Source organism: Salmo trutta, chromosome 39 (genome assembly GCF_901001165.1).
Source record: "Salmo trutta chromosome 39, fSalTru1.1, whole genome shotgun sequence".
Classification (NCBI taxonomy): Eukaryota; Metazoa; Chordata; class Actinopteri; order Salmoniformes; family Salmonidae; genus Salmo; species Salmo trutta.
This window is the reverse complement of record NC_042995.1, coordinates 10,845,530-10,872,688: the sequence shown is the minus strand read 5'-3', so window position 1 is coordinate 10,872,688 and position 27,159 is coordinate 10,845,530. Positions and strand designations below refer to the sequence as shown.

At 40.0% G+C, this 27,159-nt stretch overlaps 1 protein-coding gene and 1 non-coding gene across 9 annotated transcripts in view; one reads left to right on the top strand and one right to left on the bottom strand.

The window, feature by feature from the left end:
* Positions 1-276: 276 nt before the first annotated feature.
* Positions 277-350, bottom strand: trnaa-ugc (transfer RNA alanine (anticodon UGC)). The gene has a single exon. It is a non-coding gene; the product is annotated as a tRNA-Ala (tRNA).
* Positions 351-6,223: 5,873 nt separating this feature from the next.
* Positions 6,224-27,159, top strand: part of LOC115179502 (zinc finger protein OZF) — a 155,173-nt gene continuing 134,237 nt past the window's right edge. For 2 of the 8 annotated variants that reach the window (XM_029741074.1, XM_029741086.1), the window contains exons 1-3: positions 6,228-7,170; positions 8,675-8,923; positions 18,153-18,401. In XM_029741074.1, the coding sequence (XP_029596934.1) occupies positions 8,821-8,923; positions 18,153-18,401 (352 nt within the window). In that variant the 5' untranslated portion in view covers positions 6,228-7,170; positions 8,675-8,820. Of the gene's footprint in view, positions 7,171-8,674; positions 8,924-18,152; positions 18,402-24,751; positions 26,586-27,159 lie in introns of those variants that run through there. The other 6 variants (XM_029741071.1, XM_029741072.1, XM_029741084.1 and 3 more) reach the window with 6 other exon arrangements.

Here is a 27,159-nt window from a genome sequence, read left to right as displayed (position 1 = left end):
TGCTGACCATATTTTGCTTTTATGAGAGATTTGCATTTAGAAATGCAAGCTGCCTCACTTTCAAGGGGCTGATGCTGTTTCTTCTCTCAGTAATTATTTGTCCCGTTTTCAAGAAGACCCTCTGAGGTAACGGATGTGGCCACTATGCAGTCTCCCTGTCATGACTTTAGTAAGCCGTGGGTAGACATTTACATTTTAGTCATTTAGCAGACACTCTTATCCAGAGTGACTTACAGTAGTGAATGCATACATTTCATACATTCTTTTTCCCGTACTGGTCCCCTGTGGGAATCGAACCCACAACCCTGGTGTTGCAAACACCATGCTCTACCAACTGAGCCACAAGGGACCTACAAAGGCCTTGTTCTTCCACCAGCTCAGAGGATCTGCAGATCTTTCAGAACGAATGTGTGTGTGCTTGAGCATTTAGGCCAATATTATTGTATTTATTTTTTTCATTCTTTGAATTAGTTAATTCTATTCATTTAAATCTTTTGATTATTCATATCTTCATTTTTGTATATTTTTATAAATAGATTTGGCTCTTCTTGATATGCGAGCCGGCTCCCAACGTTCACCTACAAGAGCCGGTTCTTAGAGCCGACTCGTTCACGAACAACCCATCACTACTACAGTCACTGGTTTCTGATTGTGACTGGAGCCCAGCACTTCTACTTCCTGTGGCTATGGTAATGATTATAATGTTTCCTCATGAGCATAGCAGGTATCCATGGTAGTGTTTTATGTTATGTTGTCAGCATAGCAGGTATCCATGGTAGTGTTTATGTTATGTTGTCAGCATAGCAGGTATCCATGGTAGTGTTTATGTTATGTCGTCAGCATAGCAGGTATCCATGGTAGTGTTTATGTTATGTTGTCAGCATAGCAGGTATCCATGGTAGTGTTTATGTTATTGTTGTCAGCATAGCAGGTATCCATGGTAGTGTTTAGTTATGCTGTCAGCATAGCAGGTATCCATGGTAGTGTTTATGTTATGTTGTCAGCATAGCAGGTGTTATGTTGTCAGCATAGCAGGTATCCATGGTAGTGTTTATGTTATGTTGTCAGCATAGCAGGTATCCATGGTAGTGTTTTTGTTATGTTGTCAGCATAGCAGGTATCCATGGTAGTGTTTATGTTATGTTGTCAGCATAGCAGGTATCCATGGTAGTGTTTATGTTATGTTGTCAGCATAGCAGGTATTCATGGTAGTGTTTATGTTATGTTGCCGCATATCAGGTATCCATGGTAGTGTTTTTGTTATGTGTCAGCATAGCAGGTATCCATGGTAGTGTTTATGTTATGTCGTCAGCATAGCAGGTATCCATGGTAGTGTTTATGTTATGTTGTCAGCATAGCAGGTATCCATGGTAGTGTTTATGTTATGCTGTCAGCATAGCAGGTATCCATGGTAGTGTTTATGTTATGTTGTCAGCATAGCAGGTATCCATGGTAGTGTTTATGTTATGTTGTCAGCATAGCAGGTATCCATGGTAGTGTTTATGTTATGTTGTCAGCATAGCAGGTATCCATGGTAGTGTTTATGTTATGTTGTCAGCATAGCAGGTATCCATGGTAGTGTTTATGTTATGTTGTCAGCATAACAGATATTTAATATTAACGACATCTTCCTAATATTCAGTTGCACCTTTTTGCCCTCAGAACAGCCTCAGTTCGTCGGGGCATGGACTCTATAAGGCGTTGAAAGCGTTCCACAGGGATGCTGACCCATGTTGACTCCTCTGCTTCCCAGTTGTGTCAAGTTGGCTGGATGTCCCTGGTACCTACTACATTACCCCGTTCAAAGGCACATCGTGAGATGGTTAGAGTTGTCAACAAAGCGGCTTGACAGAAACATGTCTCCACGTTTTCGAACCACGGGTGTGGTGAGAACTCAATCTGTTGGAATAAGGTGATAAGAGCGTTTTATTTCAGAGAGCGTTCCGTAAGCCACGCCCCAGTGGGCAGAGCTAGGCACGTTGGACTGGGACACGTTTTAATATAATAAAGCCTCTCATTTTACAATGGATCAGCCTTGGTTCTGTGTAGCCTAGTTATGCTAATACATTTCAGACCAGTGCATTGAAGTTAATTTCGTCTTTGACTTAATCAGTGAAATATCTTTGAGTAGTAAGCAGGGAAACAACGAGTCCCAGACAGTTCAATAGAACATTCCAGAGGAGGGCATCGTTTACTAGGCTACATCACTTATTAGGATCATCAAATACCACCAGTGTTTGGAATACATTGAGTTCGTTGACAAACAGACCGTGGAAAGCCTTTTCACACTGAGATTTATTTGTCGAAGGTCCACGGTGGGTCTATGTAAACTATGTGATTTAAATTGGAGACTGATTTTATAGCAGTGAATGTAATCTATTAATGTATTGTTCTAGTATTTCTAAGTAGCAACCATATCAGCCAGGGAAACTAAATGTTCTCACTTGATGATCGAACATTCACATTTTTCAGTGAAGTTGAAATCCTTCCTATTCAATGGGTAAGGTCCTTTGCACCATAAAGACATTGCTGTGGTGCCCACCAGGCCATCTGGTGAGGCACCCAGACCCTGTGACCCAAAACCCTGACTCCTGCACATCCATCCCTGTAGCCATTTGAATGCCTTGATGCCCTCCTCTTCGTTATCAGACAACACCCCATCCAACGACTGATCTGAGGACTGTTTTTAGCGGTGACGGAGTAACGCCCTTGGTCCTAACCACAGCTCCATAATTGCTGTCCGTCAACCTCCCTCCTCATGGTGTGCCTGTTGGTGTGCTGTCCAACTGTTGCCTGCCGTTTAGCCTCCTGCTGCTCCACCGACAGCGCCATGCCAGCCAGGATGCCTGCATGCCCCAGGTGCCCTTGTTTTAACAATGTCCGGTACAGACAGGGATGACGTGGAGGGTAACGATTGTTCTGGCTCAGGTTCAAGAAGACATTTCCTTCCACTGAACCTGCCACAGAGACTGTTCCTTACCCTCTGATGATCCTCCTCTGTGGGCTCTCGGGACAGAGGGTTGTAGTCTTCGGCCGGGTACAGGTCCTCCACTGACTGCACCTGGTTGGGCACGGCTGGCATCCGTACGGACGATATTGTGAACCGCCAAAATAGGCTGCATGGCTCCACTGATGAGCTCCACGGAGGCATTCACATGTGGTAGAGAGAACCCCCTGGTCACCTATAGAGACCTGCCAAGAGGAAGGATGTTAAGTGACACATGCCTTTCAATGAATAACTTGGAACACCTTGAAATGCATTCTTTGTAAGAAATGTGCCATATAAATAAAGTTTGAGTTGATTGATGACATTACCGCTGTAGAATATTTATTAAACTGTAATTTTCAGGACAAGTGGTTTTTCCATGACCTTTTAATTGATAACTTGGGATTTTATCACTTGACGTCAATCATACAGTGGGAAGGTTCCTATAGATCAAGACTGTGAATGCATGTACCACTTTGAATAAATAAATACAGTGCCTTTTGAAGATTTGTCTCTGGTCATTAAACTACAAAACAGGCTGGATGTCTAAACAAAATCAATTCTGAATGTCAATAGATTTAGATTCATTCTCATCAATGGCAACATTCTAGAACTGAGTTATCACTCATCGAAGTCCGGTATCCGGAGTAATCTGGTTAATGATTATATAGTTATGTGGCTCTTTCCTTGTAGAATGTTGACCGCTGTATAGAACATATTGTATTGCAAAGATGCTCAAACTTCACTTAATAGCTACACTCACCGACACAGGATAATCTTTATCCCTCATGTTGGGCCTGACCAAACCGGTAAATTGTCACTTACATGGCCAGACTTCTAGTGGTCTTTTCCTCTTCCAATGCTCTTATGCTAATCCTTGAAAAATGCCATAAGGTCTGAAATAGACACCAATGTTGACATACTTTACAAACAATTACTTAGGCTAAGTAAAACAATGATGTTTGATCTACTGCTCTGCTAACTAGCTAGCTAACGTGTAGCCAGTGAGTTGCTTTGACAAAGAAAGGGGATGTACATTCATTTAAAAAAAAAAATATTTCACCTTTATTTAACCAGGTAAGCAAGTTGGGAACAAGTTGTCATTTACAATTGCGACCTGGCCAAGATAAAGCAAAGCAGTTCGACACATACAACAACACGAGTTACACATGGAGTAAAACAAACATACAGTCAATAATACAGTAGAAAAATAAGTCTATATACAATGTGAGCAAATGAGGTGAGATAAGGGAGGTAAAGGCAAAAAAGGCCATGGTGGCAAAGTAAATACAATATTGCAAGTAAAACACTGGAATGGTAGATTTGTAGTGGAAGAAAGTGCAAAGTAGAAATAGAAATTATGGGGTGCAAAATAAATAAATACCGTAGGGGAAGAGGGCTAAATTATAGATGGGCTATGTACAGGTGCAGAGATCTGTGAGCTGCTCTGACAGCTGGTGCTTAAAGCTAGTGAGGGAGATAAGTGTTTCCAGTTTCAGAGATTTTTGTAGTTCGTTCCAGTCATTGGCAGCAGAAAACTGGAAGGAGAGACGGCCAAAGGAGGAATTGGCTTTGGGGGTGACCAGAGAGATATACCTGCTGGAGCACGTTATACAGGTGGGTGCTGCTACGGTGACCAGTGAGCTGAGATAAGGGGGGACTTTACCTAGCAGGGTCTTGTAGATGACCTGAAGCCAATGTGTTTGGCGACGATTATGAAGCGAAGGCCAGCCAACGAGAGCGTACAGGTCGCAGTGGTGGGTAGTATATGGAGCTTTGGTGACAAAACGGATGGCACTGTGATAGACTGCATCCAGTTTATTGAGTAGGGTATTGGAGGCTATTTCAGTTTTACGAGGGTATGTTTGGCAGCATGAGTGAAGGATGCTTTGTTGCGAAATAGGAAGAAAATTCTAGATTTAACTTTGGATTGAAGGTGTTTGATGTGAGTCTGGAAGGAGAGCTTACAGTCTAACCAGACACCTAGGTATTTGTAGTTGTCCACATATTCTAAGTCAGAACCGTCCAGAGTAGTGATGCTGAACAGGCAGGCAGGTGCAGAGCATGCATTTAGTTTTACTTGTATTTAAGAGCAGTTGGAGGCAACGGAAGGAGAGTTGTATGGCATTGAAGCTCGTCTGGAGGGTTGTTAACAGTGTCCAAAGAAGGGCCAGAAGTATACAGAATGGTGTCGTCTGCGTAGAGGTGGATCAGAGACTCACCAGCAGCAAGCATCATTGATGTATACAGAGAAAAGAGTTGGCCCAAGAATTGAACCCTGTGGCACCCCCATAGAGACTACCAGAGGCCCGGACAACAGGCCATCCGATTTGACACATTGAACTCTATCAGAGAAGTAGTTGGTGAACCAGGCGAGGCAATCGTTTGAGAAACCAAGGCTATTGAGTCTGCCGATGAGGATGTGGTGATTGAGTCGAAAGCCATGGATTGGACCCAGGAGGTCTCGCTGATCGCGGTGGTGAACGGTAGCTGACAGACCCACTTCTATGTGGAATTTTATTCCTCATCATGTCTTCTCTACTTTCATGTTGGTTTGCAATTATAATATTGACAAAGTTCCAGTGAAACGGTCTGCTTTTCATCGGCAGGTTTTCTTGTCATGGTCCTTAATTTATAAGCACCATTTTTCTCCACACAGATATTATATATGGAATAATCAGGATACATTGTATAAAAATACTGCTTTGTTTTTAGAATATTGGTTCCGAAATAATATCCTATTGGTGAGCCAACTGGTAAATAATATCCTATTGGTGAGCCAACTGGTAAATAATATCCTATTGGTGAGCCAACTGGTAAATAATATCCTATTGGTGAGCCAACTGGTAAATAATATCCTATTGGTGAGCCAACTGGTAAATAATATCCTATTGGTGAGCCAACCGGTAAATAATATCCTATTGGTGAGCCAACCGGTAAATAATATCCTATTGGTGAGCCAACCGGTAAATAATATCCTATTGGTGAGTCAACCGGTAAATAATATCCTATTGGTGAGTCAACCGGTAAATAATATCCTATTGGTGAGCCAACTGGTAAATAATATCCTATTGGTGAGCCAACTGGTAAATAATATCCTATTGGTGAGCCAACTGGTAAAAAATATCCTATTGGTGAGCCAACTGGTAAATAATATCCTATTGGTGAGCCAATTGGTAAATGCAGAGGGTCTTTTACTCAGTTATAAGGAATTCTTATCACTTTACAAGGTCCCTGTAACACTTAAAGATTTTGCAATTGTTTTAGATGCCATTCCATCAGGTGTTGCTATATTATTCAGGATCGTGTCAAGACCTGACCCTCAGAGCCTACCTTCCGTTGACCCTGTTGACTCATCAGTAGGAAAGATTTGTTTCTCTTTAGGTCCATTCAACAACAGAGCGATACGAACCTTGTTTCAGCAGAGTGTTGTATCTATACCTTATGTCATGCCTTATTGGAATGGATTTATTGATAATATCTGTTGGAAAAAAGTTTGGATGTTGCCACACACATACCTACTTGTTAACAAAATTAAGGAAGTTTCCTTTAAAAGTATTCTTAAATATTATCCTGCCAACCACTATATGAAGAAGTTTAAGGAAAACATCAACTCAAATTGCTCCTTTTTTAATGACCACCCAGAGACAGTGTTGCATCTTTTTTGGCATTGTATTCATGTAAGAAAATTGTGGCAAGACCTCAGTAGATTTATAATTGAACACATTTATGAAGATCTTACACTATTGTGGAGAGATGTACTGCTTGCAGTCTTTACCTATGATAGAAATAAGCTGAAACATATTTATGTAATTCATTTCATTATTGTTTTGGCCAAATGTCATATTCACAAATGTACATTTACAAAAAAAAAACCAACATTTTCTTAACTTAAAAAAAGAAATTGAACTGTATGTATGTCCCTTAAGGTCCTTGTGTAATGTGAAATTGTACCCCCTAGCCCAATTATCCATTGTATATTATTCATATATACTTGCGTTCCCTCATGTACTTCCTGTATTGATTTAAAATGTTTTTAAAAGACAGCCAATAGCTACTTTCCTTACTGAGGAGTTGGCAACACTGCCTCTGTTGCAGGGGTGGAACAGGAAGTTCCGGGAAGGCGCCAGAACTGTGTGGTGAAGACGATATATTTTGTGTCAGTTTCACATGTATTACTACAGGTATGTAATAGTACGTTTAAACGTTGTAATATCGAAATAACATGTCATAACGTGCTAGGTAACACGTCCTTTTAGTTATTATCACGTTTGGTAAAAGTTTTACGTGTCATTTTTGTGTCAAGCCGAGTGAGCATAACTATTTTATGTCACATAGCTAGAGACTTTGGGTTTGGGAGAGTGAAAGAACATCATTTAGTAAAGTTAATTTAATTTTAAAAATCCATTTATTTGGGATTTTTGAGTTCGTTATTGGTTTTGTGTAAAATTCACGGGATGGTAAAATGGCGGCTCCCCTTCTGTCTACGTCAACTGCATTCAGTGCAGGCAGCGAGGGTCCACTTTTATTTTCTTTCTTTTTTTACATGTGTAACAATATTCAGACATTCAGGTGTTTCTATCTTTATCTATGATTGTTACTATGTTGTGACAAATGGGAAATACAATAGATTTTTGTGAGGTGAACTAATACAATGACATAGTACATAGTGCTGCCTAAATTGCATGCATGATCAGAAGGATAGCTAAATATTTACCAGGTAAGATTCTTAAGCAAACAACCCAAGCATTAATTGGGAGTCAGGTGAACTACTGTTCTGTGGTCTGGGGACGTGCATCAGCAAGTCAAGTTAGTAGGAGGCTGCAGATTGAACAGAACAAACAAGCAAGGATTGTTTTAAGGTGGATATATGGTTCTTCTGTTGTATTCATGCTAAATGCTCTTGGTTGTTCATCAATCAACAAGATAATTGAAAAAAACATGCTTATTTTATTTCACAATGCACACCATTTAAAACGGACAAACTCTATTCACAACAGTATTCAGTTGGTTAGAGACAGACATTCTGTCAATACCAGGAATAGATTGTCCACAATCTGTGTTATCCAGACAGAAATGAGAAATAGGCAAAATAACATTTAGATTCAGAGCAATAACGAAATTGAATAATTTATCTGAGCGAACCAGAAACATTTCAATATATAAATTCAAACAGTACTTTAGAACCATTTAAATATAATATATTGGAAGGTTGTGCAGGACAAGGGTAGATGGAGGAATCAATCTATCTTTTCAGACTGTTAGAGTATTAATCTGGTCAATATGTCAGTGTATTATGTCTCTTTGTAACAGTGTGTTATATGTGAAAATGTGATCGCATTGTAAATTGTGTTTTTAATGTTTTAAGGACTCTTGGAAGATTAGTCCAAATGAGAAGTAAAATATATCCCAATAAAATCAAAACAAACTGCAACCTTGTACTAAATGTTTTTTTGAGTAATTTATGTAAATGTAGGAAATCTACTATAGGTTAAGTGCACTTACGTTGTGTAATTTAAAGTGTGCACTTTGTATCTAATGGGAATGAATGTTAAGTTGTCAATGCTTAGCTACCTGATCTATTGAAATGAGATAATTGAACAAATGTAATTTATTTTTAGAGAATAAAGAAAGTGCCAGAACTGTCAAGAAAATAACTTTTGTGTCCGTTTCTCTTTATTACTACAGGCCGACTCAGATTAAGTCTGAAGCCGGTAACATCAACAGTGAGGACAAACCCAGCTTGCCTCTCTCCTTCCACACTGAGTCCAAACCTACAGTCACTGGGTCCTGATTGTGACAGTGGAGGCCAGTTTTTACAGCAGGATCCAGAGATGGCATCAGTGAAGCTGGAAGACTGCAGTCAAACACTGGAGCTGAATGTCAACATTAAAGATGAAGAAGAGGAGGAGAAGATTGGGAAATCTCTTTCTCATGGTAAGAGCAGGTTCTACCTTCATAAGTTATGACCTAGCCTATTGCTAGGTTAAATTTTATCTGACTCACACATCCCTGAAGAACTCCAGACTGTTGTTCGTTTCAACTTCATACTGTGCGTTGAATGTTGCTATAGAACTGTTTCAATGAGAAGGTAGATGTTATTTCATGCTAATGAGATCTGCATGGTTTGACACCAGTATTGTCAGCATGTGTTTTATTCACTGGGCTATCTGGTGTGTTCAGAGTAGACTTTTTTTTCATTTTTTTTCACCATTATTTAACCAGGTAGGCTAGTTGAGAACAAGTTCTCATTTACAACTGCGACCTGGCGCAGACTGAAGATGTGAAGTAGACAAACTGCCAGTGTTCTGAAGTTGTATGAAATGAGTCTGTGTAGTTGCCACGGTTGCTGTCAATTCCATTTGAATTCCATTCAATTCAGGAAATACACTCATTCAAATTTCAATTCTCTACAATGCTTTTCGATCAGGAAAAGTTGGGGTAACACTTTACTGTAGGTGTCCTTAGTCATGTATTAATTAAGCATTTTATAACACCTATATAACAACAGTAATGAGTAACGGCAAAAAAATCTTACAAAACTAGTTTATAATGGGTGTTTATAGATGACTGTTTATCCTGTTGTCATATGCGCTAATGTCTACTGTTAATAACAACTGCTATTACACAGTCTGCATGACAACTTATGTCCTATCCTATTACCTGCTACATAAGTGTTTTTATACCAGATGTTATAACAGGGTGTTATATCATTTACCAATCTCTTTGTCACATTATAAAATGGGTTGTTTGGATCCTGGATGCTGATTGGTTGATAGCACGGAGTTATCACCACAATCCACGCATAATGCCTGTTAACAGTTCCATTAGATTTATCACATCCGCTGTCCCACTGCCCGGCCAGTCAATTTATAAACCTAATCTGCCCTGGAAAAAAGCGTCTCTAGACAATATTTCCCCATGCTACTAGCCTATCTGACCTGTGCAACATGTATCTCCACTATGCCATGCATATGAACGTGACAAGTGACTCTATCATATGATGCATTAACTTCTATGGGCTAGGTGGGACGTTTGCGTCCCACCCTAGTCAACAGCCAGTGGAATCGCGTGGCGCGAAATACAAATACCTCAAAAATGCTATAACTTACATTTCTCAAACATATGACTATTTTACACCATTTAAAAGACAAAACTCTCGTTAATCTAACCACATTGTCCGATTTTAAAAAAGGCTTTACAGCGAAAGCAAAACATTAGATTATGTCAGGAGAGTACCCTGCCAAAAGTAATCACACAGCCATTTTCAAAGCAAGCATATATGTCACAAAAACCAAAACCACAGCTAAATGCAGCACTAACCTTTGATCTTCATCAGATGACACTCCTAGGACATTATGTTATACAGTACATGCATGTTTTGTTCAGTCAAGTTCATATTTTTATCAAAAAACAGCTTTTTACATTAGCATGTGATGTTCAGAACTAGCATACCCACCGAAAACTTCCGGTGAATTTACTAAATTACTCATGATCAACATTGACAAAATACATAACAATTATTTTAAGAATTATAGATACAGAACTCCTTTATGCAAACGCTATGTCTGATTTTAAAATAGCTTTTTGGCGAAAGCACATCTTGCAATATTCTGAGTACATAGCTCGGCCATCAAGGCTAGCTATTTTGACACCCACCAAGTTTGGGGCTCACTAAACTCAGAATTACTATTAGAAAAATTGGATTACCTTTGCTGTTCTTCGTCAGAATGCACTCCCAGGACTTCTACTTAAACAACAAATGTTGTTTTGTTTCCAAATAATCCATAGTTATATCCAAATACCTCCGTTTTGTTTGTGCGTTCAGGTCACTATCCGAAGGGTAACGCGCGAGCACATTTCGTGACAAAAAATGTCAACATTTTCCATTACCGTACTTAGAAGCATGTCGAACGCTGTTTAAAATCTATTTTTATGCTATTTTTCTCGTAAAATAGCGATAATATTCCAACCGGGCAATGTTGTATTCATTCAAAGGCTGAAAGAAAAAAAATTGAGATGTCTCGTGAATGCGCATCTCAGTTTCACTGTCCCCAGGCTGAGGGGTGGTCGTTTGACCGCAGACCCATTACGGACCCATCACTTACAAACTCTGCTGCTGTTCTTTGCCCAGAGACAGCAGACACCCCATTCCACTTTCTGGCGGCTTTAGAGAGCCAATGGAAGCCTTAGAAAGTGTCACGTTACAGCACAGATGCTGTATTTTCGATAGAGATGCAACAGAAGGACAACAAATTGTCAGACAGGGCACTTCCTGTATGGAATCTTCTCAGGTTTTGGCCTGACATATGAGTTCTGTTATACTCACAGACACCATTCAAACAGTTTTAGAAACTTTAGAGTGTTTTCTATCCAAATCTACTAATTATATGCATCTTCTCGTTTCTGGGCAAGAGTAGTAACCAGTTTAAATCGGGTACGTTTTTTATCCGGCCGTGAGAATACTGCCCCCTCGCCCAGACAGGTTAACATTAGAAGCCTCCTCCCTAAGTTTGCTTTATTTACTGCTTTAGCACATTCTGCCAACCCGGATGTCTTAGCCGTGTCTGAATCCTGGCTTAGGAAAACCACCAAAAACCCAGAAATTTCCATCCCTAACTATAACATTTTCTGCCAAGATAGAACTGCCAAAGGAGGCTGTGTTGCAATCTACTGCAGAGAAAGCCTGCAGAGTTCTATCTTACTATCCAGGTCTGTACCAAAACAATTTGAGCTTTTACTTCTAAAAGTTCACCTTTCCAGAAACAAGTCTCTCACCATTGCTGCTTGCTATAGACCACCCTCTGCCCCCAGCTGTGCCCTGGACACCATATGTGAATTGATTGCCACCCATCTATCTTCTGAGCTCGTGCTGCTAGGTGACCTAAACTGGGACATGCTTAACACCCCGGCCATCCTATAATTTAAGCTTGATACCCTCAATCTCACACAAATTATCTATGAACCTACCAGGTACAACCCCAAATCCGTAAACACGGGCACCCTCATAGATATCATCCTAACTAACTCGCCCTCCAAATACACCTCTGCTGTTTTCAACCAAGATCTCAACGATCCCTGCCTCATTGCCTGCATCCGTAATGGGTCTGCGGTCAAACGACCACCCCTCATCACTGTCAAACGCTCCCTTAAACACATCAGCGAACAGGCCTTTCTAATCGACCTGGCTGGGGTATCCTGGAATGACATTGACCTCATCCCGTCAGTAGAGGATGCCTGGTTATTCTTTAAAAGTGCCTTCCTCACCATCTTAAATAAGCATGCTCCATTCAAAAAATGTAGAACCAGGAATAGATATAGCCCTTGGTTCACTCCAGACCTGTCTGCCCTTGACCAGCACAAAAACAACCTGTGTTGTTCTGCATTAGCATCGAATAGCCCCGGTGATATGCAACTTTTCAGGGAAATTAGGAACAAATATACACAGGCAGTTAGGAAAGCTAAGGCTAGCTTTTTCAAACAGAAATTTGCATCCTGTAGTACAAACTCAAAAATGTTCTGGGACACTGTAAAGTCCATGGAGAATAAGAACACCTCCTCCCAGCTGCCCACTGTACTGAGGCTAGGAAACACTGTCACTACCGATAAATCCACAATAATTGAGAATTTCAAGAAGCATTTTTCTACAGCTCGCCATGCTTTCCACCTGGCTACCCCTACCCCGATCAACAGCCCTGCGCTCCCCACAGCAACTCGCCCAAAACTCCCCCACCCAAATCCAGATAGCTGATGTTCTGAAAGAGCTGCAAAATCTGGACCCATACAAATCAGCCGGGTTAGACAATCTGGACCCTCTCTTTCTAAAATTATCTGCCGAAATTGTTGCAACCCCTAATACTAGCCTGTTCAACTTCTCTTTCATATCGTCTGAGATTCCCATAGATTGGAATGCTGCCGCGGTCATCCCCGTCTTCAAAGGGGGAGACACTCTAGACCCAAACTGCTACAGAGCTATATACATTCTACCCTGCCTTTCTAAAGTCTTTGAAAGCCAAGTTAACAAACAGATTACCGACCATTTCGAATCTCACCGTACCTTCTCCGCTATGCAATCTGGTTTCAGAGCTGCTCATGGGTGCACCTCAGGCACGCTCAAGGTCCTAAACGATATCATAACCGGCATCGATAAGAGACATTACTGTGCAGCCGTATTCATCGACCTGGCTAAGGCTTTCGACTCTGTCAATCACAACATTCTTATTGGTAGACTCAACAGCCTTGGTTTCTCAAATGATTGCCTCGCTTGGTTCACCAACTACTTCTCCGATAGAGTTCAGTATGTCAAATCGGAGGGCCTGTTGTCCGGACCTCTGGCAGTCTCTGTGGGGGTGCCACAGGGTTCAATTCTCCTGTTGACAACGCCAACTGTTAGGTTCTTATTTTTCAGAGTAAATAACTCACGGACACTAGAGAAGCTTTAACCAAGTTTAATTTCCACAAAGGTTCCGTGCAGCTGAAATCAGACCGCAAAACATTTCAGACATCATAGTTTATATACATCCTACTTAAGACACTCCTCTTCCTTACAGTTTATGGCTCCACAGGAAAGAAGGTAACCAGATAGCAACCCTGATTACTCCCTTAAGGGGAACTGACCTGACCCCTCACCTCCTGACCCACAGATATCCATCTGTCTTCACTATATCAACACAACACTCTCCTCTCCTCCATCAAACACATTGCAAAGCCTTCTGGCTTTTAACAAACTCTTTCTATTCAAGGCTTTGTCTTTATCATTTATTTAATATCTCAATGTTCAAAGTTTAGCTGATTCCAACACCAGACAACAGTGTGTGTGAGAGGTGTTTGTAGAGGTGAAGGACAAAACTGGTGTTGGCTTCTCCAACACCATCAAACAAGTCCTAGCTCCACTGAATGTAAAGGAGAATCTGGTTGCACAAACCTACGGTTGGTCAGCGCTGATGAGTGGTAATGTACGTGGTGTCCAAACGCTACTGAAGGATTCCTTTCCCACCGCAGAACTCCAGTGTTCTACCCAGCTATGGCTTGTGGGCAACCAGGAGAAGTTGTTCACTGTCTACCGGAATCCTGAGCTGCACACTGGAAACACAGCACTTTCTTTATTGAAATCACTCTACGAGAACAACCTGCAGGAGGCCTTGTCTGAGACGGTCTCTCTTCTCAAAATCATCATCACCACTCCGATGACAACTGCCGAGTCGGAGAGAAACTTTTCTACCTTAAAAGGATAAAAAACCTTCATACGCACCTCCATGGGCCAGAAAGGCTAAATGCTTTGGCCATGCTGTCAATCCAGCATGACTTCATCCAGAGAATACCAAAGTAATACTAAGTGTATGTTAGTAGCCCATGTGCCTCACCATAGGAATTTGGTACCCTTTCCCCCCTAAGAACTTAGCCTACTGTTCTGACTTGGTGGTGCACATGTAGCCTATAGCCTGTTTTAGAAAAATGTAATTTAATATTGTAACAGCCGGCTTACCTGCCCCCATTGTAAGAGCTTTCATTGTCTGCTTATGTACCCCTGTTACTTTATCCTCCTGTTTTGACTTGGTGTACAGGGAGAATACTGTAAGAACGACCCATGTTCTGAATTATGTCACTGTCCATTTCAAAAGTGCTGCACAAATAGGCGGTGTATAGGCTACATCTGTCTCAGCGCGCTCATGTCTTAATGGAAATGACGGATTGCCCCGTACCGCTTATCGTCATTTATGTCACAGTTTGTACATCAGTATTGTTATATTACTTATAAAGGTCTCTCATTAGTATCTTATTCATCATTTTAGGCAGTGTTAGAATGATGCATTTCATTGTTTTTATTACTTTGTGTGTTATAATTATCTCTGGTCCTTTTCTCAACGAGGAGGGTGGTAAGTTACAGACCCAATAACATTACATTATAGTATCCCCTCCTCGTAACCATGGTTGCCAGTGACAGTCTCTTGTTCAACAGACAGTTCAGTAATAGACCCATGTTATTCCAATTCATATTGTGAGGGTAGTTTTGTTTGCTCAGTGCACTTTCAGTGCGTCTGTATAATGTCTACAAAAGTGGATCCTCGTGGTTGTATTGTCCTTCCCTTTTAGACCACATAGGACTAATAAAATACTTCAAATGGTAGGCTAACCGCTGAGTCTGGGTCTCTCGCTCTGTGGTGACTTAAAGAAGAGTAAAGTTAAGGCTTCAACATCTTGTTGAATTTATCTGAACTACTATCTATCTGAATTTCTGTCGTTGTCCATTTAGAAATTGATGAAAGAATAGGCCTACCTCATCGCAGCTCGTTTGCTTGAACTTGCTTATACTTAAGAGCTAAGTGTTAATTATCGAAGAACAAACATTGTGAATGTACAGAACATAAATGTAATAATGTTTGTGTATGTTTCAACTCATGTCGACATTCATTATTATTGAAGGAGAAAGCGGTTCTTATCCAGTTACACAAATCCACAAGGAGTCAGTAGAAACCATATTTATTTAAGCAAGTCAGCCATAAGCTCCCCTGTTGGGACAGCTTTATGTCGACCCTAACAGTTTGTGGGCACCGTTATAGTGCATCTAATGTATTTGTGTAGTGTTGTAGTTTCTTCGCTGGCATGCATCTAAAAAAAATACATGTTTTTTGTCCCACCAAGATTGACATGCTTAAATCGCCACTGTCTGTCATAACAACCCGACTTTAGGGCGTTTGTAAATTCCTCAGTTATTCTGCGCTCTGCCACTGTCAAACTAGAGTACTCTGAAAGCGGAGTAGATTGCCAGGGTGAATTTACTATCACACCCATATCACACCCATTGTCTGGTGAAAGGATAAATATAATGAATATCCTGATTTTAAAATAATGGTTTTTAATGAAAACGTGTTGTGAAGACTGTTGTCATTGTATAGAAACCAGGGTTTGGCCCCCAAGACGGGGTTCTTCTCATCAGCTATCCAGACCAGAGACATCTCCTCCCTGGTACCTCATAGTACACAAACACCAACTCAATCTATGGTATGCAGGCTGTAGGTTTTATCACCAAGCCATCATAAATCAATTGCCAGTGCCCCAACTCAGTCCACACAGACACAGATGAGAGAGTACTGAGAAACCTTATTCGATGCATAAACAAACAGTATAACAATATAATGTTGTAATTTTCTACCATAAACCCTAAGGGAGTTATTACACGATAATCCCTGGATTCTCATCCCTTATTACTTAACTATAACATTGAATGGAATGATGGGTGTCATAACCATGTCATAAGCCATTATAGTGTGCACAGACTCCTTAAGTAGACTGATATTAATTTGAGATGTTATAAAGCAGTTATGAATGTGCTTAGTACTGCAGAGTTGATAGTATCACAGAAACATTCAGGTCCTCCAAGAAATATGGGCAAATTGGAGCATAGACAGAGATGCTTATGTATATATATATTTAAGATGACAAACTACTGAGTTGTACAAGCAGAACCACTTACAGATATAAAAAAAAACGACATTATATTATTATAATAACATGCCAAAAAGCAATTTTGAAACTAAATGGAAACAAATATAATTTTGCCACAAAATCACAACAGGATTTGTGAAAGCTGTGAAGGAAGATGTGCAGTCTACAGTAACAATGAGCGCCTGTTAATGCATGTGTTAATTACAGTAATTTACCGTGTTAATTACAGTAATTTACCGTACCTCATTCTTGGAGTGGAAACGTTGTTTGCCGTAACATCATGCTCAATAAAGATCCATTATGTGGCTTAAATTGATGGTTATGTCACAGTTATTTTGTTCACATTTATTCATCCTTTTATAGAGCATGAAATACGGTTCTAGATGATTTGTGACCCATTTATGTAGTGCTTATGAAGCCTATATGAATGCTTTATGAAGCCTTCATAAGATGCACTTGAAATAAACCGGGACCATAATATGTCAAACGAGTCTTATATCGACATAACCTGAAAGTCATAACCTGAAACTCAGCAAGGAAGAAGCCACTGCTCCAAAACCGCCATAAAGCCAGACTACGGTTTGCAACTGCACATGGGGACAAAGATCGTACTTTTTGGAAAATGTCCTCTGGTCTGATGAAACAAAAATATAATGTTTTTTGCCATAATGACCATCGTTATGTTTGGAGGAAAAGGGGGGAGGCTTGCAAGCCGAAGAGCACCATCCCAACCGTGAAGCACAGGGGTGGCAGCATCATGTTGTGGGGGTGCTTTGCTGCAGGAGGGACTGGTGCACTTCACAAAATAGATGGCATCATAAGGATGGAAAACAATGTGACTATATTGAAGCAACATCTCAAGACATCAGTCAGGAAGTTAAAGCTTGGTCGCAAATGGATCTTCCAAATGGACAATGACCCCAGGCATACTTCCAAAGTTGTGGCAAAATGGCTTAAGGACAACAAAATCAAGGTATTGGAGTGGCCATCACAAAGCCCTGACCTCAATCCTATAGAAAATTTGTGGGAAGAACTGAAAAAGCATGTGCAAGCAAGGAGGCCTACAAACCTGGCTCAGTTACACCAGCTCTGTCAGGAGGAATGGGCCAAAATTCACCCAACTTATTGTGGGAAGCTTGTGGAAGGCTACCCGAAACGTTTGACCCTTGTCAAACAATTTAAAGGCAATGCTACCAAATACTAATTGAGTGTATGTAAGCTTCTGACCCACTGGGAATGTGATGAAAGAAATAAAAGCTGAAATAAATTATTCTCTCTACTATTATTCTGGCATTTCACATTCTTAAAATAAAGTGGTGATCCGAACTGACCTAAAACAGGGAAATTTTACCAGGATTAAATGTCAGGGATATTGACTATTAAAGCCTCTTATAAAGTTGGTTTTGTAGCATAAACTGGGAATTTCATATTTTTGACTTATATTATGATTGTCTGTCTGTTTCTTTCATATCTGCAAAGTAGTTTAAACTCTGTCAGTTCCACTCTTAAGTGCATTATTTTTTAAGTGTAAAGTTGTTTTACGTGTAATTAAGTGTGCACTCGTCTAATGTGAATTCATGTTTTGTTGTCAATGTTTAACTTCCTGATCTATTGAAATTAGATTATTGAACAAAAAAAATATATTTTTTGGGGGGGAGAGTAAAGGAAGTGCCAGAACTAAAAGACAATAACTTTTGTCCGTTTCTCTTTATTACTTCAGGCCGACTCAGGTCAAGTCTGAGGCCGGTAACATCAACAGTGAGGACAGACCCAGCCTGCCTCTCTTCTTCCACACTGAGTCCAAACCTACAGTCACTGGGTCCTGATTGTGACAGTGGAGCCCAGTTTGCACTGCAGGATCCAGAGATGGCATCAGTGAAGCTGGAAGACTGCAGTCAAACACTGGAGCTGAACGTCAACATTAAAGATGAAGAAGAGGAGGAGAAGATTGGGACATCTGTTTCTCATGGTGAGCACAGATTCTAACTATAAGTTCCCTTCATAAGTTAGACCTCCATAAGTTGTGACCCAGTCTGTTGCTATTGTGAATTCTGTCATTCTGACATCACATCCCTGAAGAACACCAGACTGCACAAAACCTGTGTTATTCATTCCAACTTCCCACTGTGTATGAAAAGTTGCAGTAGAACTGTTTCATGATGAACTGTTTCAATGAGGAGGTGGATGTTATTTCATTCTGAGACTTGCATGGTTTGACACCAGTATTGTCAGCATTTGTTTTATTCACTGGGTTATCTGGAGTGTTCAGAGAGTAGACTAAAGAAGTGAAGTAGACAAACTGACAGTGTTTTAAAGTTCTATGAAATGAGTGTGTAGTTACTAACCCTTGTGATAGTGAGTGGAGGATGATATGAAATGAGTCTGTGTAGTTAGTAACCCTTGTGATAGTGAGAGGAGGATGATATGAAATGAGTCTGTGTAGTTACTAACCCTTGTGATAGTGAGAGGAGGATGATATGAAATGAGTCTGTGTAGTTACTAACCCTTGTGATAGTGAGAGGAGGATGATATGAAATGAGTCTGTGTAGTTACTAACCCTTGTGATAGTGAGTGGAGGATGATATGAAATGAGTCTGTGTAGTTACTAACCCTTGTGATAGTGAGAGGAGGATGATATGAAATGAGTCTGTAGTTACTAACCCTTGTGATAGTGAGTGGAGGATGATATGAAATGAGTCTGTGTAGTTACTAACCCTTGTGATAGTGAGAGGAGGATGATATGAAATGAGTCTGTGTAGTTACTAACCCTTGTGATAGTGAGAGGAGGATGATATGAAATGAGTCTGTGTAGTTTCTAACCCTTGTGATAGTGAGAGGATGATATGAAATGAGTCTGTGTAGTTACTAACCCTTGTGATAGTGAGTGGAGGATGATATAGGTCTGAATTTTCACTCTTTTTTGCAATCAGCTGTTGTCCACTTTTAGAATAATTGTATTCCCCTTTTGTATTGTACAGTATAGAGCCTTCAGAAAGTATTCATACCCCTTGACTTATTCCACATTTTATGTTACAGCCTAAATTAAAAATAGATTTTTGAGCCATCTACACACAATACCCCATGTGGCTCTCAATGAATCATCTGAGTGTGAATTTGTCAACCAGCCATGACCAGCCATCATTATCGTAGAGCACTCAATCGATTCACTTTATATGTGTGTGTTGTATTGACCTGCTCCCTTATTAATAAGTGATTTAAAGATTTAGTTTAAGTGTAACTCTGACTTGTGTGATATGTTTTGTACTCCTCATTTGATAGTAAAGAAATTAACCACCACAGTATTCACACCCCTGAGTAAATACTTTGAAGAAGCACCTTTGGCAGTGATTACAGCTGTGAATTTTTCTGGGTAAATCTCTAAGAGCTTTGCACACCTGGATTGTACAATATTTGCACATTTATTCTGGAAAAAAGTCTTCAAGCTCTATCAAGTTGATTGTTGATCATTGCTAGACAGACATTTTCAAGTCTTGCCATAGATTTTCAAGATGATTTAAGTCAAAACTGTAACTAGGCCACTCTGGAACATTAAATGTCTTGGTAAGCAACTCCAGTGTATATTTGGCCTTGTGTTTTAGGTTATTGTCCTTCTGAAAGGTGAAAGTGTTTGTTGGAAAGCAGACTGAACCAGGTTTTCCTCTGGGATTTTGCCGGTGCTTAGTTCTATTCCGTTTCTTTTTATCAACAAACAAAAAACGTCCAAGTCCTTGCCGATGACAAGCATACCCATAACATGATGCAGCCACTTCCATGTATAGAGTGGTACTCTATGATATGTTGTGTTGGATTGGCCCCAATCATAACGCTTTGTATTCAGGATTTTATGTTAATTATTTTTGCCACATTTTTTGCAGTTTTACTTTAGTGCCTTAATTCAAACAGGATGCATGTTTTGGAATATTTGTTATTCTGTACAGTTTTCCTTCTTTTCACTCTGTTATTGATGTTAGTATTGTGGAGTAACTACAATGTTGTTGATCCATCCTCCGTCTAACTGTTTTAAAGTCACCATTGGCCTCATGGTGAAATCCCTGAGCAGTTTCCCTCCTCTCCGGCAACTGAGTTAGGAAAGACGCCTGTATCTTTGTAGTGACTGGGTGTATTGATACACCATCCAAAGTGTAATTAATATCTTCACCATGCTCAAAGGGATATTCAATGTCTGTTTTATTTTGTATTTTTTTGACATTATGTGGTACTCCACTGGCGTTATGGGATGCTCCACTAGCGTTATGGGGTACTCCACTGGCGTTATGGGATGCTCCACTAGCGTTATGGGGTACTCCGCTGGCGTTATGGGGTTCTCCGCTGGCGTTATGGGCTACTTCACTGGCGTTATGGGCTATTCCACTGGCATTATGGGTAGAGGTCGACCAACTATGATTTTTCAACGCCGATACCGATTATTGGAGGACCAAAAAAAGCCGATACTGATTAATCGGACGATTTTATATATATATAAAAAAAATTACGTTAAAAACCTCTTACATCTAGACGTTCCGCTAGCGGAACACCTGCTCCAATATCCAATGATGGGCGTGGCGCGAAATACAAACTCCTCTAAAATCCGAAAACTTCAATTTTTCAAACATATGACTATTTTACACCATTTTAAAGACAAGACTCTCCTTTATCTAACCACACTGTCCGATTTCAAAAAGGCTTTACAGCGAAAGCAAAACATTAGATTATGTCAGCAGAGTACCCAGCCAGAAATAATCACACACCCATTTTTCAAGCTAGCATATAATGTCACAAAAAACAAAACCACAGCTAAATGCAGCACTAACCTTTGATCTTCATCAGATGACAACCCTAGGACATTATGTTATACAATACATGCATGTTTTGTTGAATCAAGTTCATATTTATATCAAAAACCAGCTTTTTACATTAGCATGTGACGTTCAGAACTAGCATACCCCCCACAAACTTCCGGTGAATTTACTAAATTACTCACGATAAACGTTCACAAAAAACGTAACAATTATTTTAAGAATTATAGATACAGAACTCCTCTATGCACTCGCCATGTCCGATTTTAAAATAGCTTTTCGGTGAAAGCACATTTTGCAATATTCTGACTAGATAGCCCAGCCATCACGAGCTAGCCGATTTAGACACCCACCAAGTTTAGCACTCACCAAAGTCAGATTTACTATAAGAAAAATGTTATTACCTTTGCTGTCTTCGTCAGAATGCACTCCCAGGACTTCTACTTCAATAACAAATGTTGGTTTGGTTCAAAATAATCCATAGTTATATCCAAATAGCGGCGTTTTGTTCGTTCGTTCAAGACACTATCCGAATGGTAAAGAAGGGTTACGCGCACGACGCATTTCTTGACCAAAAAATTCTAAATATTCCATTACCGTACTTCGAAGCATGTCAACCGCTGTTTAAAATCAATTTTTATGCTATTTTTCTCGTAAAAAAGCGATAATATTCCGACCGGGAGTTGTTGTATCCGTTCAAAGACGAAAGAATAAAAACATGGTGTCGTCTCATGCACGAGCCTCAGTCCCATTGTCCGCTGATAGACCACTTAGCAAATGCGCTAATGCTTTTCAGCCAGGGCCTGGAATTACGTCATTCAGCTTTTTCCCGGGTTCTGAGAGCCTATGGGAGCCGTAGGAAGTGTCACGTCATGCCAGAGATCCCCTGTTTTGGTTAGAGATGATCACGAAGGACAAGATATGGTCAGAGAGGGCACTTCCTGTTTGGAATCTTCTCAGGTTTTGGCCTGCCAAGTGAGTTCTGTTATACTCACAGACACCATTCAAACAGTTTTAGAAACTTTGGAGTGTTTTCTATCCAAAGCTAATAATTATATGCATATTCTAGTTTCTGAGCAGGAGTAATAATCAGATTAAATCGGGTACGTTTTTTTATCCGGCCGTGAAAATACTGCCCCCTAGCCATAAGAGGTTAAACTTTTTTTTTTCATTTTTTTTAAATAACAAATAATAATTAAAAAACAAAATAAAAACATTATGTATTAGTAATAATGACAATTACAACAATACTGAATGAACACTTATTTTAACTTAATATAATACATCAATAAAATCAATTTAGTCTCAAATAAATAATGAAACATGTTCAATTTGGTTTAAATATTGCAAAAACAAAGTGTTGGAGAAGAAAGTAAAAGTGCAATGTGTGCCATGTAAAAAAGCTAATATTTAAGTTCCTTGCTCAGAACATGAGAACATATGAATGCTGGTGGTTCATTTTAACGAGTCTTCAATATTCCCAGGTAAGAAGTTTTAGGTTGTAGTTATTATAGGAATTATAGGACTATTTCTCTCTATACGATTTGTATTTCATATACCTTTGACTATTGGATGTTCTTGTAGGCAGTTTAGTATTGCCAGTGTAACAGTATAGCTTCCGTCCCTCTCCTTGCTCCTACCTGGGCTTGAACCAGGAACACATCAACAACAGCCACCCTCGAAGCAGCGTTACCCATGCAGAGCAAGGGGAACAAATTCTCCAAGTCTCAGAGCGAGTGACATTTGAAACGCTATTAACGCGCACCCCGCTAACTAGCTAGCCATTTCACATCGGTTACACCAGCCTAATCTCGGGAGTTGATAGGCTTGAAGTCATAAACAGCGCAATACTTCAAGCATTGCGAAAAGCTGCTGGCAAAACGCACGAAAGTGCTGTTTGAATGAATGCTTACGAGCCTGCTGGTGCCTACCATCATCGCTCAGTCAGACTGCTCTATCAAATCATAGACTTAATTATAACATAATAACACACAGAAATACAAGCCTTAGGTCATTAATATGGTCGAATCCGGAAACTATCATCTCAAAAACAAAACGTTTATTCTTTCAGTGAAATACAGAACTGTTCCATATTTTATCTAAAGGGTGGCATCCATAAGTCTAAATATTCCTGTTACATTGCACAACCTTCAATGTTATGTCATAATTATGTAAAATTCTGCCAAATTAGTTTGCAACGAGCCAGGCGGCCCAAACTGTTGTATATACCCTGACTCTGCGTGCAATGAACGCAAGAGAAGTGACACAATTTCACCTGGTTAATATTGCCTGCTAACCTGGATTTCTTTTAGCTAAATATGCAGGTTTAAAAATATATACTTCTCTGTATTGATTTTAAGAAAGGCATTGATGTTTATGGTTAGGTACAGTCGTGCAACGATTGTGCTTTTTTCGCAAATGCGCTTTTGTTTGGCGAAGTCGGCTGTCTTTGTTAGGAAGAAATAGTCTTCACAGTTCGCAACGAGCCAGGCGGCCCAAACTGCTGCATATACCCTGACTCTGTTGCAAGAGAAGTGACACAATTTTCCTAGTTAGAAGAAATTCATGTTAGCAGGCAATATTAACTAAATATGCAGGTTTAAAAATATATACTTGTGTATTTATTTTAAGAAAGGCATTGATGTTTATGGTTAGGTACACGTTGGAGCAACGACAGTCCTTTTTCACAATTGCGCACCGCATCGATTATATGCAACACAGGACACGCTAGATAAACTAGTAATATCGTCAACCATGTGTAGTTAACTAGTGATTAGGATTGATTGATTGTTTTTTATAAGATAAGTTTAATGCTAGCTAGCAACTTGATTGTATGTTGTTTTACTCCATGTGTAACTCTGTGTTTTTGTATGTTGTCGAACTGCTTTGCTTTATCTTGGCCAGGTCGCAATTGTAAATGAGAACTTGTTCTCAACTTGCCTACCTGGTTAAATAAAGGTGAAATAAAATAAATAAAAACTTACCTTGGCTTCTTACTGCATTCGCGTAACAGGCAGGCTCCTCGTGGAGTGCAATGTAAGGCAGGTGTTTAGAGCGTTGGACTAGTTAACCGTAAGGTTGCAAGATTGAATCCCCGAGGTGACAAGGTAAAAATCTGTCGTTCTGCCCCTGAACAAGGCAGTTAACCCACCGTTCCTAGGCCGTCATTGAAAATAAGAATGTGTTCTTAACTGACTTGCCTAGTTAAATAAAAGTGTAAAAAAATAATACGAATAATTAGCCAAATCGGTGTCCAAAAATACCGATGTCCGATTGTTATGAAAACTTGAAATCGGCCCTAATTAATCGGCCATTCCGATTAATCGGTCGACCTCTAATCCATGCCCTTGTATGTGTGTGATATTGTGTGTAGGCCAATGACTCAATTTAATCTATTTTAAATTCAGGCTGAAACATAACAAAATGTAGAAAAAATCAAGGGGTGTGAATACTTTCTAAATGCAATGTATATGAAGTCATATGTATATCTCACTGACTGGTTCTTCTGATGTTGTTCACACAGTAGACCATGTTGAGAAATTCTCTACATCCAGAGAGCAACAGCAGGAAGATCACAGAGCTAAGAGTTCTCACCACCTCCCACATTGTGAGATTTTCCCATTTCTATCAAAGCTAAAAATACACCTAAAAATACACACAGGAGAGAATCTGAATTCCTGTACTGACTGTGAGAAGAGCTTCACAACATCAAGGGCTTTGACAGTTCATCAGAGAGTGCACACAGGAGTGAAGCCTTACTTCTGCTCTGACTGTGGGAAGAGATTCACAACATCACAAGCTCTGACAATTCATCAGAGAGCGCACACTGGAGAGAAGCCTTACTCCTGCTCTGACTGTGGGAAGAGTTTCTCCCGATTGGATAAGTTAAAAAGTCACCAACTAATACACAGAGAGAAGCCATTCTCCTGCTCTGACTGTGGTAAATGCTTCAAAACATCAACTGAGGTAAAAGTTCATCAGAGAACACACACAGGAGAGAAGCCTTACTTCTGCTCTGCCTGTGGAAAGAGTTTCTCCCGATTGGATACCTTAAAAGTCCATGAACGTGTACATACAGGAGTGAAGCCATACTCTTGCTCTGACTGCGGAAAATACTTCACCACAACATCTGATCTAACAGTTCATCAGAGGACACACACAGGAGAGAAGCCTTACTTCTGCTCTGACTGTGGTAAATGCTTCAAAACATCAACTGAGGTAAAAGTTCATCAGAGAACACACACAGGAGAGAAGCCTTACTTCTGCTATGCCTGTGGAAAGAGTTTCTCCCGATTGGATGCCTTAAAAGTACATGAACGTGTACATACAGGAGTGAAGCCATACTCTTGCTCTAACTGCGGAAAATGCTTCACCACAACATCTGATGTAACAGTTCATCAGAGAACACACACAGGAGAGAAGCCTTACTCCTGCTCTGACTGTGGTAAATGCTTCAAAACATCGACTGAGTTAAAAGTTCATCAGAGAACACACACAGGAGTGAAGCCTTACTTCTGCTCTGACTGTGGGAAGAGATTCACAACATCACAATGTCTGACAATTCATCAGAGAGTGCACACTGGAGAGAAGCCTTTCTCCTGCTCTGACTGTGGGAAGAGTTTCTCCCGATTGGATAAGTTAAAAAATCACCAACTAATACACAGAGAGAAGCCATTCTCCTGCTCTGACTGTGGTAAATGCTTCAAAACATCAACTGAGGTAAAAGTTCATCAGAGAACACACACAGGAGTGAAACCTTACTTCTGTTCTGACTGTGGGAAGAGATTCACAACATCACAAGCTCTGACAATTCATCAGAGAGTTCACACTGGAGAGAAGCCTTACTCCTGCTCTGACTGTGGGAAGAGTTTCTCCCGATTGGATAAGTTAAAAAGTCACCAAATAATACACAGAGAGAAGCCATTCTCCTGCTCTGACTGCGGTAAGTGCTTCAAAACATCAACTGAGCTAACAGTTCATCAGAGAACACACATAGGAGAGAAGCCTTACTTCTGCTCTGACTATGGAAAGAGTTTTTCCCAATTGGAAAAGTTAAAATGTCACCAGCGAATACATATTGACAAAGTCTCACTTCTGCTCTGATTGTGGGAATAGTTTCACCCGATTGGATACCTTAAAATGTCACCAGCGTATACATGCAGGAGAGAAGCCTTTCTCCTGCTCTGATTGTGGAAATAGTTTTTCTGATCAGAGCAGCTTAACAACACACCAATGTATACATACAGGAGAGAAGCCTCATCAGTTCTCTCAGACAAGCTAAGATTAAAGTCACCATCACTTCCTTCTCATCTCATAAAGGAAGTGGTAACAGTGAATTTGATAACGTTTAAGAAAGAGTAAAACACTATTGGGATCCTATTGTTTCTCACTGTAAGAGAACTGTGCAGAGGAAAGAGCGTGTTATAGAATGTTAGCCTCTCGTTAATTTACTGATCAGTGAGCACCTTGTCAGTTTTTTGTTGTGTTTTGTTAGCTTTTACTCTAAAGATATTGAGAGTACCTTGGATTTGCCCTTAGGGTTGAATATCCTACGAGGCTTCTTACTTTGAAACAATGTAGTCTGACTGTTGACTGTGTGCTACTCTGTGGGAATGAGTTAGTAGACACAACATGTATCAGATAGAGATGATGTGATGATCAGTTTTCTGTGGGAATGAGTTTGTAGACACAACATGTATCAGATAGAGATGATGTGATGATCAGTTTTCTGTGGGAATGAGTTAGTAGACACAACATGTATCAGATAGAGATGATGTGATGATCAGTTTTCTGTGGGAATGAGTTAGTAGACACAACATGTATCAGATAGAGATGGTGTGATGATCAGTTTTCTGTGGGAATGAGTTAGTAGACACATGTATCAGATAGAGATGATGTGATGATCAGTTTTCTGTGGGAATGAGTTAGTAG